General features: G+C 40.2%; 2 protein-coding genes across 2 annotated transcripts; one reads left to right on the top strand and one right to left on the bottom strand.

Annotated features, from left to right (window-relative positions):
• Nucleotides 1-1486: 1486 nt before the first annotated feature.
• LOC128604827 (histone H4-like) lies at nucleotides 1487-6334 on the top strand. Its single transcript, XM_053619904.1, has 3 exons — nucleotides 1487-1511; nucleotides 2127-2325; nucleotides 6025-6334. The coding sequence occupies exons 1-3, from the start codon at nucleotides 1487-1489 to the stop codon at nucleotides 6332-6334; spliced, it is 534 nt and encodes a 177-aa protein (XP_053475879.1).
• Nucleotides 6335-9012: 2678 nt separating this feature from the next.
• LOC128604788 (uncharacterized) lies at nucleotides 9013-10518 on the bottom strand. Its single transcript, XM_053619883.1, has 2 exons — nucleotides 9525-10518; nucleotides 9013-9417 (listed from the first exon to the last, which is right to left on the bottom strand). Exon 1 carries the CDS (start codon nucleotides 10347-10349, stop codon nucleotides 9567-9569), a length of 783 nt encoding a protein of 260 aa, XP_053475858.1. The 5' UTR covers nucleotides 10350-10518; the 3' UTR covers nucleotides 9013-9417; nucleotides 9525-9566.
• Nucleotides 10519-16643: the final 6125 nt, after the last annotated feature.

Here is a 16643-nt window from a genome sequence, read left to right as displayed (position 1 = left end):
CAGAAGGTAGGTTGTAGGTATTTTACTATTACTACTACTACTTCTAATAATGACCTCAATCCAAGTAATTAAATACGTAATGAAAATTGTTGTATATATAGCTGACCTCATTTTTCTACACAGTGAGTTAAAGGCACACAACTATCAGAATCCCAGTTCATAATTATGTTTGATTGGCCAAGTAGAATAAAGTGTCCGACTCTTTTTGAGCTTATTGGACATTACACATTGCTGTAATTATCTCATTGGCACTACTTAATTGCTCATAGTTTATTTGATGAATGCAACTGCTGCGACATATTTTGCCAATCTTAAACTCAGCTGTCATTCTGGAGGTGCAGTTTTGGTTGATGCATGACATTTAGGTTCAAACACAGTGCGTATGGGAAAAGAGAAGGCCAGTGATTAGACAGTGTGAAGGCTGACTTTGTATTCCTACTTGTGTGTGATGTTCGTTATGTTAGTTTCTCTTGCACAACTGTCAAAGTGCATATGCTTTCCTTGTGAGTGACACTTTTTAAGAATGAGATGAGGTTTTGAGACAATGTAGCTAATTTCGACCTTCGAGAGTCCATTATATCGTGCATTTGCGAGAGCTGATAAAGCAAGGCCTGAGAGATGTGTTTGCATTCCTTTCTGTGGTGCTTGTAAGTTAGTGAAGTACTTGTGTGGTAGAATGTGGGCTACTTCAAAGTGAACACAGACATTGGTGCTGATCCGCTGAATGCTGGGCCTACTAATAAAGGCTTGTGCTGCTATGTGTGACCTGTAGTTGCAGTGGACGTAGGACTGTAGTATATACGGGCCTTGAGTCCAAGGACGTGCTCAAAAGGAACGTCTTGTGTTTGAAACAGTAATGTCAATGTTGTACAAACACAGACAGCTTTTTCTAACCTCCTTACGCTGATGAGTGTTTTGGCTGTATGCTTTACTATGTATGTTTTACCCAAAGTTCCTTACTATTGTGTTCTACTACTACTACTGCTGCTACTAATGGAACCAAAACATTAGTACTGATAATACTAATAATGTTTTGTATCTGTGTGTGTATTTAGACTGAGAGAGAGAGAGAGAGAGAATGGGGAAGAAGAAGACGTTAGCAGGTGAAAAGCAGTGCCTAGTGATTGTTTTCGAAAAAGTGAGCTACTGTGTGACCGTTGGCGTTAGGCCCGCCTCCTCGCCTGTTCTCAACTAGGTCCTGTCGAGTGTGGCTATATATAGGTGGGCGCTGCGCAAGAACTTTTATTGAGCGGCTTGACTTCGAGAGCAGCATCATATCTGGCAGAGGCAAGGGCGGTAATTAATACTCTCTTTTTGCAAGTGGTACCCTCGTTAGTAATTTGAAACTAAAGACTTTAACGACAACAACATCAACAACAAAAACACCTTTAACGAGGTGATAATTATCGCCACCCGGGGTTCGGTATGTCACCCCGTGTGGCCTCCTCGCCGTCGGCGGGGAGGCACTGGGTCAGACTACGTTACAATGGAGAACGAGAAGCGCCGGACAGGTCTGAAGTCGGGGTAAACCTTTTAAGTAGTCAATGGATATCGACTACAGATGTATACTCTTTTATTGCAATGCCTAACAGAAAAGAGTATGAAATATGTTTTACCAAAGAACAGGCACTTCAAACATTTTCTCAAATTTTTAATAATAATACAGAAAATGAATTCTGGAAAAACTGGGAGATGACTACATCAGCTCCCCAAGACGTAAAGAGCATTGTAGTTAAGTTTTGGACTGGGAGAATCGCTGACTCGGATGTAGAACAACACCTCTTAAGGTTTGGTGAGATACTGAACCCTGTTGACAAGCCGCTGGACCAGTTCGGGATATGGTATGGAGTCAGGAGATATAAAATAAAACTCAAGAAAAACCACGACGGAAGAAAATAAGAAAATAAACTACACACAAGTGAGGAAGACTCAACATCTGGGAGTGACTCAAGCAGCAACGATACCAGCGACAGCGAAGACAGCGAGGACTCAGAGTGGCGCCGGATCTCTGACCCCGGAAGGGAGACGGAAAACACTGGAAGTACCCGCTGGAAGCAGCGGAGCATCTCCGCCCTGTCTTTCGATTGTGGAGATACGGCAAGCATCGGAGTTTCCTGCGCTATCAGCTGTAGAAGTCGGCGAGACTCGGATCGGCTCAACCCCTGAAGGAGGTCTGCAAGCCCCAGAGGAGCCTACGTGCTCAGAGGGAGAGACCGGAGCGACCCAGATCATTTCTACACCTGCAGGAAGTCTACAGGGCCGAGAGGAGTCATCGCATCCAGCTGGTGAAAGTGGAACAACTCAGACAATCGCCGACAACAAAAGGTGAAAGGTAAAAACACTTTAGACTATCCATATAAACGCCAAAGGCGAAAGAGGAATTCTCCTGGAAATGTTGACCATGCAAAAAAGGTTAAAGAATGATGTATATTACCTACTTTTCTTCTCTCTCTTTTTTTTTTTGACACAATGTCTTTGATTTTAACTTCAATGCCTATATTACTTAAAAAGAAATGTGATATATGTCTGCAGGAATTAAGGTTAAATGATGTGGACAATGTTGAGAAAATGTGGACTAATGGACATACAATAATATCTATCGGAGAAGATCCTTCTTTAAACTTTTATGGTTTTTTCAGATTTAACTGTTGCCACATGTAATGTTAGAGGGATTCAGGCAAAAATTAATCAAGTGAAAAAGTTAAATATATTGAGTGGAGAACATGTTGATATTTTATGTATACAAGAGACCAGATTAAGCAGTTTTGCAGACGTACAGAACGCCCAAAGTTTATGGATCAAAGGTCCTTCAATCTTTTCAATATCCGAAAGTAAAGCTGACGGTATTGCGACCTTATTTTATAACAATAAATTTAAAATAATTAAGAGTGTGAAATAAGTCCAGGTCGATTAATGTTTATAGATGTGTTTTATTGCACAAAAAAAATTAGAGTAATAAATGTATACACAGCACAGGATACTGTTGGTAAAATCCGGCTTTTTAAAAAACTTAAAATGCTCCTGTGTGTCGGTTTCTACACCATTGTATGCGGTGACTTTAATACAATAACAGATGTTAATGATAAAATTTCTTCCAAAATATGTAAAATTAGGAGAGAAGGTGGTGTCCTTAGATCTATAATGAATGAACAGCATTTCACCGACATATTTAGGACATTATATCCAGAGAAAGTGGACTTCACAAGGTTTGATAAAACATGTAAAACTAGAATTGACAGGATATATATTAATAATAATTTTGAGGCAAAATTTTATACAACAAAACTCTTGGTTGAGTCGGACCACTTGACAGTTATATGTGGCATTAGATTTAAAAATGAAGAAAGAAGAAACTATTGGAAATTAAACACACAAATTTTGAAAAGTCCTTTATTGATTATAGAATTAAAAGAAGAAATTAATAGGATTAAAACTTTAGATATCCTCACTACCAATTATTGTGATTTGTGGGAAGTTTTTAAGATCCAGGTTAAAAAATTCTTAAATACAAATGTCTATGTTTTAATAAAGAAAAAAATGAGAAGTACAATACAATTATGACACAATATATAAACCTAAAACTAAAAAATACAAGAGATGAAAGTGAGGAAAACAACTTAAAGGATTTGAAAAAAGAGATAGAAACTTTTAATAATGAGTTTTTACTGAACATTCAAGTCCGAGCAGGAATAATTTCCGATGAACTTCTAAATCAAACAAAAGCAATTTCACTATTTAATAAAAGGAAAGAAAGCCAATATATCGAAGCCATTAAAACAGATAATGGAACTATAGTGAAAAATCCTATAGACGTCAGAGATACTGTTCGGATCCTTTGTTCAAACATGTATAACTCAATTGAAATAGATAATAAACTTTTAAAAACCTTTTTGAATGTAAAAAATAGTGTCGACCCGTCTTCCAAGAACTTAGGTGAGGAAATCAGAGAGGCTGAGGTTGTTGATGCCATTAAACAATTAAATTTAAAAAAGTCTCCAGGGAAAGATGGTCTCCCGTCTGATTTTTATCATGCATGCGCCATAGATTTGGCTAAATTATTAACGCAAGCCTTCAATGATGGGATCGCTAGAGGTTACATGCATGACTCGTTCTATGAAGGCGTTTTATCCTTGTTGTATAAAAAGGGTGAAATGTGTGATATCAACAACTGGAGACATCTCACCCTAATGAATGTCGATTATAAGATTTTTGCAAAGACCATTATGAACAGGATGAGTGACTATTTGGACGTAATAATAGTTAAACAACAAACGTGCAATAAAGGGAAGATTTATGTGGGACAACTTGAACACATTAAGAGAACTAGTTTTTGATAAAAATGGTGACAGTTTTTACATTGTGGCTTTGGACCAAAGAAAAGCATTTGACTATATTTCAAGAGACCATTTGTGGGAGATTTTAAAACTGTATCAATTCCCTGAAAATTTCATAAACATGATTAAATGTCTTTATGTTAAATCGACGGTTGAAGTAAATGTTAACGGTTCTTTGACTGAACCATTTGAAGTTATGCGGGGTGTAAAGCAAGGGTGCCCTCTGAGTGCAGCCCTATATATTTTATCTATAATCCCACTTGTACAAGAAATCCAAGATAATCATAGACTTAAGGGCCTTAAACTAGGAAAGAACAGAGTCGTGATCTCTGCTTATGCTGATGATATAACTGTATTTGTGAAATCTAAACAAGAACTAGACATCATCTTTGAATATTTTAGCGAGTATGAGCAAGTCTCTGGAGCCTCCCTAAATAAAGCTAAAACGGAATGTGTCTGGATTGGAAATGAAAAAAACAAATTTCCCATAGATGTCCCAGAAGTTCAGCAATTAAAGGTTTTAGGTATATATATAGATAATAATGGCTGTGTCGACCATAACTGGTCAAAAAAAGAAGAAATAATACAAGATGAAATTGATAAATGGAAATCGTGTAATCTAAGTTATAAAACTAGAATAAATATTATAAAAAACTTTTCTATTATCAAAAATACTGTTTTTATCATGTATCTTACCTCTAACAGATGTATGGGTAAAAAGACTTCATAAAATATGCTGTAATTTCATATGGGATACGACTCGTGAGGTTACAAAACGTGAGCTCCTTTTTAAGAGAAGGGAACTGGGAGGCCTTGGGGCTGTCGATATATCCCTAAAAACTAAATTAGCAGTGTGCAAAATCATCGCGAGTGGTATTGCCAGGCAAACTGAATGGATAGGGGACATCTCCAACTGGAAATCTAAAAAAGGACCATCGAGAAAAGGAATTCCGTATTATAAGCTGATGTTTTCCGACTTCACTAACAAATTTAAAGATCTAAACATCGATTGTGTGGAAGACTCGAGCAAAGAAATATATCTTTTAATTGTTGATCGAGTTTATAGTAACCCTGTGGCTTTCAGAAATTTGGAGGAAGACCAAAACAAAGAACGTCTCCAAAATTTACAGAATAAAATCCTATCTGAACACCTGAGAGATACAACTTGGTTAGTCGCTGTAAGAAGGCTCCCTGTAAGAGCGGTAGTAAAATGGAGCTGTTTCGTAAAAACCAGTAAATGCCCGATGCCTAACTGTAATGAAGAGGAAACACTCGAACATTTCCTGTTAGAGTGTTATCGCTCTAAAGAAACATGGGATAAATTAAAAATCATTGGTCTTAATATAGAAATAAATATGAACTCAATTTTCTATGGCATTTTTAAAGAAAATTGTAGCAAGACCCAGCATGACTTCATTTGGTTCATAATATGTTTGACTAAATCTAAACTCTGGAAAACAAGAGCCAGAATGACTATAAATCAAACGTTTATATCCAGTGATATTATATTCAAAGACATTCAAAAAGAACTAAGAAGACTAAAAAGCAGCACATCTTGGTTTAAAGACTCTTCAGTGTGGGACACTATTTGCGTGTAATTGTACCTTGACTATGTAAGTATTTTTTTTTTCTTTCTGAATGACTTTGTAAGATTGTAAATTTTGCATAAATTCAATAAAATTCATTTAAAAAAAAAAAAAAGCAAGGGTGGTAAGGGACTTGGCAAAGGAGGCGCCAAGCGTCACCGCAAGGTGCTTCGCGATAACATCCAGGGGATCACCAAGCCGGCTATTCGCCGTCTGGCTCGCCGTGGCGGTGTAAAGCGTATTTCTGGTCTGATCTATGAAGAGACTCGCGGTGTGCTGAAGGTGTTCCTGGAGAACGTGATCCGCGACGCCGTCACCTACACCGAGCATGCCAAGAGAAAGACCGTGACCGCTATGGATGTGGTGTACGCCCTGAAACGCCAGGGACGCACCCTGTACGGCTTCGGCGGTTGAACGTTCTAACACCGAACGACGCGAACACAACGGCTCTTTTAAGAGCCACCCACATGTCTAGAAAAAGAGCTGTTCCATGTGTGAAAAAAGTCAAAAACCTTTTTCTTTTTCACGCATAAGGCATCAAACGCTGTATACAAGTAGCATAAGAACTTCTATCTGTATACATAAAAAGAGGCAATCTATTAGTAATTTTTGTAACAAACTATAAATATAACTATTTAATACTGTATGCACAGTACTAAATATTATTATAATGTGTTTGTTTAAAACGACTTAGAAGACTGTTTTAGTAAAAACTTACTTATATATTTCTCTCTCTCCTACACACACACACACACACACACACACACATATATATATATATATATATATATATATATATATAATGTAAAAAATGATTTTTTTTCAAGCCAATTGTTTTTTCATAGTGCACGTTGTCCTGAAAGTACAACGGCAGGAAGGGAAACAAAGCGTAGCGGAGGGGGAGGTGGAAGGAAGGAGGGAGGGAGCATGGAGGGAGGAGGAGCAGTAGGAGGTGCCATGCAGGAGGAGGTATCGAACCACTAAAGTGGTTAGGGTTGGGGCATTAAGTGCATTTCCTTGGTTCATTTATGTTCTGATGTTAGACCCTTCTTCAACAACAACTTTGCAGTCTCGTTTATATTTCATAACAGGCTTCAAGTTGCACAGGTGAAACCCCAGTGTCGTTCAAGTCCAGTGCCCTTTTCTCTCTGCAGTCGGCAAGATAGAGCACACGAGTTAGTTGACACAGACCGCTGACATGCCTTGAGCAGGCTTCAAGTTGCGTAGGGGAGACCCCAGTGCATTCCAAGTCCAGTGCCATTTTCTCTTGGCCATCAGAGGAAGGGAGCATGAGACAAGACTTAAGTGCATTTCCTTGGTTCATTTATGTTCTGATGGTTTATGTTTTGATCGTTTCAATGTGCCAACCTTCTTTACCAGCCGTAACCGCGATGGAGAATGAGACAAGGCTTAAGAGTGACTCCAAGGCTCATTTACGTTTTGGTCGCTCGTGGTCTCAACATTCCAAAGTGTCATGGGTCTTCTCATGCATTGGCAGGCTTTCCCCGTTAGTATAGAGGACAGTATCTCTACCCGTCATGCGGCGTCCAGTCGCACGTAGGTGTAGAGTGCAGACTTGACAATAGAAGGTGAGGAAAACCCAGGAGGCGCGTTGGACCACCCTAACCTAAAAACATCGGTTTGAATCCCACCTTGGCTAAAATATGATTTAAAAAAACTTGTTTTAATGTCGAATCCATAAAAATATGATGAACATATGAAAACAATATGATGTTAAAAATAAATTATAAAAGTTATTTCCCAAGAGTTTTCTTTGTGTAAGGTGAGCAAAATGTAAAAATGATCATTAATAAACCATTATTGATGTGGACATTGTCATTAGTAGTTACTATTTCAAATATTTATATTTAAAATTAAAACACCACACAACATTTTGATGTTTTGATCATGTTTTAGTTTATTTTTATTATATTAGATGTTACATATTGTAACTATGTAACTTCTTAAAAAAGAGGCATTGTCAACATTTACTATTTTGATACACATTCAGTGTGTAAAATTAACTGTTAAAGGAGAACATGAAATTCAGTTTGTCAAAATTAAAGTAACTTTCTAAATAATATATGTAGAGTGTGTTATAGTAAGTTTTTGAAAATGTATTGCAAATGAGGACTAAGAGTTTTAAAACATTTACAAATACAAGCAAGATAAAACATATTTACGAATACACCAGACAAATAATAAAAAAAATACAAAGTCTGTACACAATTCCACAATGGTAGAGAGAGAGAGAGAGAGAGAGAGAGAGAGAGAGAGCAGAACAAATAGAATGAGATTCATGGACAACAGTATTACACAATGTTTGTGGCTTTGTAACTATTTACCAAAATCCAAGCTTGTGCTTGGCTTGGAAGCAGACATGCCATGCACAGACCTTAAATGCTGTGTTTCACAACAAAGTTATTTTCTCTTTTCAACAATCCACCTCTGCCTCTCAGCCTCATAGAATGGGGACTGCTGAAACTCTGCCCATGTCGTCTCTGCATTCATTCCCTGTACTTGATACAGGGAGAGCACTTTAGAAGGACAGTAAATGTATTTGCCTGCCACTCCAGGGAAACCAGTGTGGATATGAGGGCTATTGGGTCCTTGTTTTATTGGCTGGCGGCAGAACCTGCACAGACGACTAGAAGGATGCTCCACTAATGATTTCCTCTTGCCTCTCTCTTCAATCACCCTCTTCCTCTCTGCCCCCTTCTGCTTAGCGGCCTCAAGCTCCCGCTGAAAGAAGGGAGTGTCTGCAAAATCTTCAAATGGCATCCTGGGGTTGGTCAGGCCCTCTGCAGAGTATGCCTCAAAGACTTTCCTGGAGCAGTAGAAGTATTTAACATCACCGGCCTGATAAAAGAAATGCACTGAGGAGCCATCACCCAGATAACGAGACTTTGGCTGACCACAAGCTAAACAGGATCTAATTTGGTTTTTTTGGTGTCTGCTGCTGCTGTTGTTGTTGTTGCAGGGCTGCCTGCTGCTTCTCTAGGATGTCTTTAACCATCTTCTCAACTGCTGCCTGTGTCAGAGGGACGTCTTCAGGAACACTCTTTGCAGGTGGATTGAACTGAGCGGGTGGCAGTATCGTCAGTGGGACACTGATGGTTTCACTGCATGAGTTAAGACGATGCCATAACTGTTGTGTCTCCAGGAGCTTTTCTGGGCTGGTGTTGAGAGAGACATTTGTGTTGTTGTTTTTTTAGCAAGGTGTTTTATGTAATTGTTTATGTGTTGTTTTGTGGTTGAGTGCAGAAGGCTGTTGGGGTCAGTGCAGGCACTCTGTACCATAGCAGCATAATCAGCATTCACCCTTTTAAGGAGATCCTTGCTCCCGTGGTGCTTGGCCAGGAGACCATCAATGGCCTTTCTCACTGGATCCGTCCATCTGTTGTGGTCCAACACAAAGACTCGACCTGTCTTTATGGGTCCAATGCGAGCTGCACGGGGAGAAGCAACCATAGGCAGTGGTGGTGTGCTCAGCAGGTCTAGAGGAGATTCACAAAATTACTTAACTAAAGTATTTGAGTCTTTGTGTACATATATGAGACAGACAGATTACACACATTAGTGCCTGTATGAATAATGCAATTACCTGCATCCAACAGAAATTCGTCAGACTTTTGTTCCTTTACTGTCACAGGACTTGGACTGGAAAACTGATGAAAGATGACAGTCTGTGGGCTGGCCTCTGGTTCTGCAGCAAGAGGGGTCTCAGCAGAAGAGGAATCGTCCAACCATTCCTGAAATTGAGCAAAATGAGTGTATGCAAGTGAGAAAAACAATCAATTATGAAGTAATACAAATCTTTTTGTCCATTATCAAATAAAAACAAAGTGTAAAGGAGTACCTTAGATGGAATTGAGGATTCAAAGCTAGATGAAGACTCTTCTGGAATCTCCACATCTCCGAAGGCTGACTTCCTGCACTTATGCTTGGCAAAGTCAAGAGGCACTGGTCGACAGCCTGGCTCCACATACCGTAGGCCAAACCGCTCTCCTGTGTCCCTGCTGGATATATGCAAGGCTGGATATTTGGGCTGTCCTGTCACGCTCACAGAGGCACTGTTTAAATTCATCATTAACACAGGGTCAAACACTGCTGGTAGGATGACCCCAGGCTGCTTCAGGTCCACCAGCCGCTGATAATTCCAGTGTGCCACCCCAGTCATTCCCTGTGCCTGGAACAGCTCAGGAGAGACACGATTGCCTGTTACCCACTGGGCCTGGTGGAAATGAAACCCCTCCTGCTGTGAGGTGCCTCTGACAGGGATCCAAATGGGAACAGCAGCTCCATCACCCTTTACATGATTGAGCTGTAAGGTTCCCCCGTGTCTGTAGAGGATTCCTTCCTCCACCTCAGGGTCACTCAGGCAGCCTTTAAGGATGTGTACACGCTGAATCCACCACACCTTTAGCATTGGAGGGTTTAAAAAGGAAGATGTTGTTGGGATCCTTAGCAAGGTGGAAATGTTGAAGCACTTCTTCCACTCTCTGGACCAGCTCTCTGGGATTTGGCACTTTTGTCCTGCAGTGCTGTCTGATGTGCTGCTTGGTGGGATTAGCAGGCACAATACCACAGAATATGTATGCATTATTCAGTTTCACCAGGTCGCTCTGATCCACTACAGAGGAAGGCAGCAGAGAGGAACTGACAGAAGGAGCTATACAGAGGATGGTGCTCCGACACACACTCCCTGGTGAACCGCCGCATACAGTGAAATAAGTCCAATTTAACAGTGATGTTCTCATTGCACTTCAGGCAAGCGGCACACAAATTCTTGAGGTTCTCTGAGGTAACCTCTGCCACGATAGCTTCAGTGGTCCTCCAGGCATCACACTGCAGGTGCTCATAAGGTGCTGGGTCCATGACTCTGAAAGCGGCACAGCAGTCCATAAGTACACAAAAGGGAAATAAAAAAAATCAGTTAAATATATTCATTACCTTCGCATACACTACCTGATGTGATGCGTGATGTGATGATACATACCTGTCCACCCACTGGTACTTGGTCTTGGGGATACCAGCAGCACTGTAGCGATTGGCCAGCCCACAGTACATTGACTCTAAGGACCGCTCACTTTTAGATTGCAGCATCACCCAGGACAGGATCATCCAGTTCTCATTCATCACAGCGTAGGATGACATTGTCCCAGATGAGAGAGTCACTTTTCTAGCAACTTTGCGTGTGTGATCTGAACCGAACACCTGTCCAAAAGTGCCTTGTAGGACCTGAGTGAGAGCTGCCTCCTGCTGCTGATATTCTTGAAGAAGACACTCCACCACATAGTGTGCAGTCACAGACACCCCATACCACCCATCAGTGTCCTTATAACACCCAAACGGTGCTGGTGTGTCATCCTTCCTCAGTGCCCCAGTGATGGTCCTCTGTCCATACAGCCCTGCTTCAGCATCTCTGGTGTTCTGCACGCTGAGCAGGTAGGCTAGGTGGGATCTTTCGTACTTCAGGTGAAGCACCTCAGACAGCTGGTTGGCCATATCATTTGGTGATTTTCCAGAGCACCACAGTTCATCTATCACTGGCAAGATGTTCGTAAAACGCTTTAGTAGCATGTCTAGCCACTGGGGTTTATCAGCGAACCAGTATTTTTTGCATGCTTTACAGCACAGACGAGAGGAAAGGATATAATATTGCCCGCTGGTACCAAGAACCATTCTGGGTCTTCCCACACCAGAGGAAACAACCTGAGGATGTGGACAGCTGTAAATACAAGGCAGGATGTAATTGTTCCTGAGCCTTTCCATAATACTGTGCTCCGGTTTCCAGATGAAGAATGGATGGAGCTGGAAGTATTTTGGTGATGGCAGGCCTGTGTTGGTTTCTATAAGCTCAGGCTAAGGAGGATAACACCACAAGGAAACCATGTTCATAAGGTGTCTCACGGGTCGTGATCCTGGCCAGAGTCCCATGGCTTCCATCGCTGTTTTCATCCAGATTTTTTGCTGGAGGGAGCAGTTCCAGCAGTTAATATCTTGGATGCAACTGGATACAGGGGCGTCTGTCTGTGTGGAGGGCACTGGTGCATGTTCAGCAGGTACTGACTTCACAGCAGCTGTTGGAGGTGCTGTAGGTACTGACTGTGCAGCTAGTGGTGGTACTCTGGGAAGTGTTGCAGGGGCTTTACTCTGTGAGGAAGTGCTAGGCACAGAAGGTGGTGGTATGTGAGGATGGCAGACCACGTGTGGTGTTGGCTGTGGCAGAACTGCATGGAACAATAAGTTTAAAAATTAATAAAACATTCATATGAATGAGATGTCTTTACCTGTCTTTTCTTTTGTTAGATCAGTTAGAACTTACATCAATAGAATATTTATTTAAAAATTCCATTCATGCAAGTTCAAATAATGTTCACCTATATGATTGAGTTGTACACATTATTTAAAAAATTAAAATGATCACAAATTGACCCTAATTTGAAAGTTTACTCTTTAAAAACAGGTAAAGCTTTGAGTAGACAATACAAACATGTTAAACAGCATGCATAATATTCATGAAGTGCACTCACCCTCATCACTGGTATGGTCAACCTTTACCAATAGTTAGTATAACAAAAGCACACAAGTTTTAGAACAGGCAAGAACACTGCCAAAACAATAAAAAAGGTATGAAAAAGAGTTATGAAGGATAAATCTGTGGGTAATAGGATACTCCTCCAAAACTGATGTGGAAAATACCCTCTTGTTGTGAACAAGACTGGACACCCAGTGGCTGCAGGTGACTCTGAAATATACAATAGAATTTGTTTAGTATAACTCTAGTATGTGCAATTTAATATGCCATAAACAGGTTGAACTAGATAATTCTGGACATAACAGACATGACATTAATGCAGCCTCTTGGTTCACTTACTCTGCTGTGTAGGACTTTTGGGTGGAGACAGACTCAGCATCATCTTCTCCAGTTCCTCATCTTCCTCCATTACTGTGAAATGAAACAAATACATCAGTAGACTGTAAGAATCAATATAAACAAATATAAATGTGGTTTACTCACCTGGATAATCAGAGGAAAGGCGTGAAGTGGATGTTGCAGAGGGAGTTGATTGTGAGGGTGAAGGTGTAGCAGAAGGGGCTGTGGTCACCTGTTTTTTCTGCTTTAAAAGATATTGCTGCAAGCGGTACATTTTACTTCCAGGAACACAGCTCTTCCCCATTATAAAGGCAGCATACCCATCAGCCCTGGTATTCCAGATCTTCCTCCAGGTGTCTTGTGCTCATGCCCCAAGTCCAACAACATTGTCATCATCTGACAAAACTGGCACTGGGTCTGGTCTCTCTGAAAGATATCGCCGGAGATCCTCAATTTCCTTAAAGCATCTTGAATATTCAAGAAAGGAAAGGAGGCTCTCCTTGCAATCCACTATCCACCGGAAGGACCTCCCTTTGTACTTCCCAAACTGAAGAATGTATTCTCCTAACACTTCTTGCTTGTCTGAAACATCCCCTCCCCTCTGTAAAACAATAGAACGGGCATTGTTCCTGACCACATCTTCTCTTTGAGGTGTTGACTTGTCTTGCAAAGAAGGATTGTCTTTAATGCTTCTTGCCTCTTCAGATGAGCCCCGAAGTAAATGACCTGATGGGCCTCTCCTGAAGGACACGTTGATTCTCCCAGGGAATTTTTTTTTCTTCATGCTGATAGCCTGAATAGTACCCATAGACACGAACAATTGACATAAATAAATATATAAAAGTATTTACATAGTTATGCATAATGTTTTGTAAAGTAAAATTATGGTAACTGATTCTTTTAAAATGACTTGACAGGTTTCATATTAGAGTAAAAGATCAATGACCCAACATTTAATTATACAACTATTGAAAAGATTCACATCTACTCTAATATATTCTAACCTAATCTAAAATAATTGTATCTGCTCACTTGTTACCAAAAGACTTTATTTTACTGTGTGTTTGACTACTGAACAAACAACAGACACTGAACAGTAGACAGTAGAAATTTCACTCGGCATACAAACGTATAATGATATTCCTGAATTGACCCTACATATATAGTTACAAACCATTCAAATGATATTCATAATATACCGATGTTTCTTTTGAGTAAATAAGTCATTTTGTCATTTGTAAGTCGCTTTGGTTAAAAGCGTCTGCTAAATGAATGAATGTAAATGTAAGTGTACAGTTCACTTTACCTGCCCCCTAATTGCGCTTTTTTTCTCAGGTAAAACGATGAATGTTAATTTGACGTCTGGAAGAAAAAAAAGACCTAAACAAAAAGAGATGAAAGCCGAAAAAATAAAGCCGATAAAGTATAGTTTATTCGCGAGATCTTAAAATATAGTCATCTGTAGTGATAAAAACCAAGCCTCGGAACAGCGCCATGGCTTCAACATGTGGCGAAAAGTATATTGCGAATGAGAGAATGAACGGGGAAAGTTAAGCATAACTATTTTCGGCTCCCGCGCGAAAGGTCCCTGGTTCGAGACCGGGCAGAAACAAGCTGGAAGTTTTGAACTTTGCTTTAATAACTGACCGGTCGTCATCACGGTAGGATCAGGTCCTCTAGGAACAGCCAGAAAGCGAGACCTTGAACAGAGCAGATTTCCTTTTTTGTGCTTTTGTAGCAAAGCAGATAACATTTGCTTACGAAATGAAAGGGAGTCTCTGGTTTTCCACAGAAAGTGGAAGCCTGGCTCTTTCGTTGCTCAATAAGACTCTGAACGTGACTGGAAAATGTTCCGTAAAGTACTGGTCGCCAAGTTCACCTATCAGCAAGAGGTCTACGCCCGGAAAAGGCTGGGAGCGGTTTCCCTTCCACTGAGCCTTTTGTAGCAAGGCAGATAACAGCTGCTTGCAAAATCACAGGTAGTCTCTGCTTTTCCACTGAACGTGGAAGCCTGGCTCTTTCCTTCATCAAGAAGGCAAGAGTAATGATGCGCTTGACTCGAGGTTGCAGCTTGTAATTCCCCACCTCCAAGCAGGAAAACGCAAAGAAAACGCACCCTCAACTTGAAATTGCCATTCGTCAACAGTGGGAAGTCTTCTCATCTACCAGTTCCTTCCCTGTTCATCGAGTGACATCGAGTCAGCATGACAGATTCTGAACTCACAAAGTGGCACTTACCTTAGTGGTTATTTGCTTTAGATCAGGGTTGTCCAGTCTTATCCAGAATGGGCCGGTGTGGTTGCAGGTTTTCATTCTAACCAAGCAGAAGCCACACTTTAGTCTATTGAAAGCCAAGATCAGCAGATCAAACAATTGGAATCAGGTATGGCTCCTGCCAGATTGGAACGAAAACCTGAAGATTGGACAACCCTGCTTAAGACCAATCAGCATATAGACATATTAGCTTATTAAATATAAAACATTGACCATATAGATGGCTGATTGCAGAAAATGTACACCGCTCATCACAGTTTGCATGCTAGCTTGTCGCTAACAAAAGACAGACACGGAGAGACCGCATCTTCTTATATTTTCTCCCCGTTCACGGGTCAAAGAACCACTATCAATACAAGTGGGAAGCAGAAAGAGATCTAAGAGACCTACAGAGAAGACTATGGCACATTCAGTTGACCAATTTATTTTCAGGTAGATGATTGCTTCCTTTTGTGCCAACTACCACAAAGTAGCACTTGAACCTTCAAGTTACAATCCGTGTATCCGTGGTGAACAAAAGTTTATGTATGTGCTCTTCTCATCAGAAGACCATAGGCAACAGCCAAAGGGCTGCCCTGTCGTGGGTTCTGTAGTGTAGTGGTTATCCTGTTTGCCTCACACGCAAAGGCCAGTTGCACGTAGGTGTAGGTGGCAAACACATCCAAATCACCAGGCAAAAAACATGAACAAGAAAGAGGGAGAAGGTCAGTTGAACAGCAGAGTTACCAGGGTGACATCAGAATTTGGAAACTTCTGAACCAAAAACAAGATCATGAATTTACTATTACATAATAAAAAGTCATGCAGTGAATAAGACACCAAACTGCATATGTTTGAAACACAATGTATGTTTGTTTAATAATGAAGAGACAAAATACAACCATTCAAAATGTTAAAATATCCAAATATTTAAATGTTTAATATTAAAAATATGAAACTCTCCATTATGTTTGGTGTAAAGTTGATCACTCGATGCTTTCCGCTCGCTTGTCATTGAGTGGGATTCTCATTCTGAGATCTTTTTGTCATCAGGATAGTTTTAAACCTAATGAGCTCATATTTCACACTAAAAACTGCTTTCTTTTATTAGCAGAAGGATGAGAAGCAGCAGCTCTTTGGTGAAAAGTCAGTTTCAGTTTGTGGGAAATGCCCTGCCCTCTGGGGCGAAACTGTTTTTTTAAGCTGATTAAACAAGTATGTGTGACTTTTTATTTTATTGGAAAAGGGGGAAATCATTCTGACTTTAATTAGACACTTTTAATGATCTCAGTCACATTAGGATCTGACAGCAACAAAAGAGAAGCGAAAGTGATGTGAGTGTAAACCGAGAGTGAAGCAAATGCGAAGTTAGACTGAAAGGAGTGTGAAATTAAAAAAATTAGTAATACTCCTTAAAGGTCTAAATGCAATCAAATACAATTCATAAATAATAGTGCAAAGAATATAGTGCAATATGAACATAAAGTGCAAGCCTAGATTATGTGTAGGCACATGAAAAAAAAATGTATTTAATCTAGATTTAAAGATATTTACATCTGTGGCACATTTAACATCGACTGGGAGCTGATT

This window comes from Ictalurus furcatus, unplaced genomic scaffold (genome assembly GCF_023375685.1).
Source record: "Ictalurus furcatus strain D&B unplaced genomic scaffold, Billie_1.0 scf3, whole genome shotgun sequence".
In the NCBI taxonomy this organism is placed as follows: domain Eukaryota; kingdom Metazoa; phylum Chordata; class Actinopteri; order Siluriformes; family Ictaluridae; genus Ictalurus; species Ictalurus furcatus.
The sequence above is the reverse complement of the archived record's forward strand: the minus strand, read 5'-3'. Positions and strand labels throughout refer to the sequence as shown.

Bases quoted from the DNA above. Each gene is read 5' to 3' on its own strand.
- LOC128604827 (XM_053619904.1), top strand. From the start codon at position 1,487: ATGGAGAACGAGAAGCGCCGGACAG. The intron at 1,512-2,126 runs GTCTGAAGTCGG...CTGCGCTATCAG, and splicing joins GAACGAGAAGCGCCGGACAG to CTGTAGAAGTCGGCGAGACT. The intron at 2,326-6,024 runs GTGAAAGGTAAA...AATTCATTTAAA, and splicing joins ACAATCGCCGACAACAAAAG to AAAAAAAAAAAGCAAGGGTG.
- LOC128604788 (XM_053619883.1), bottom strand. From the start codon at position 10,349: ATGCTAAAGGTGTGGTGGATTCAGCGTGTACACATCCTTAAAGGCTGC.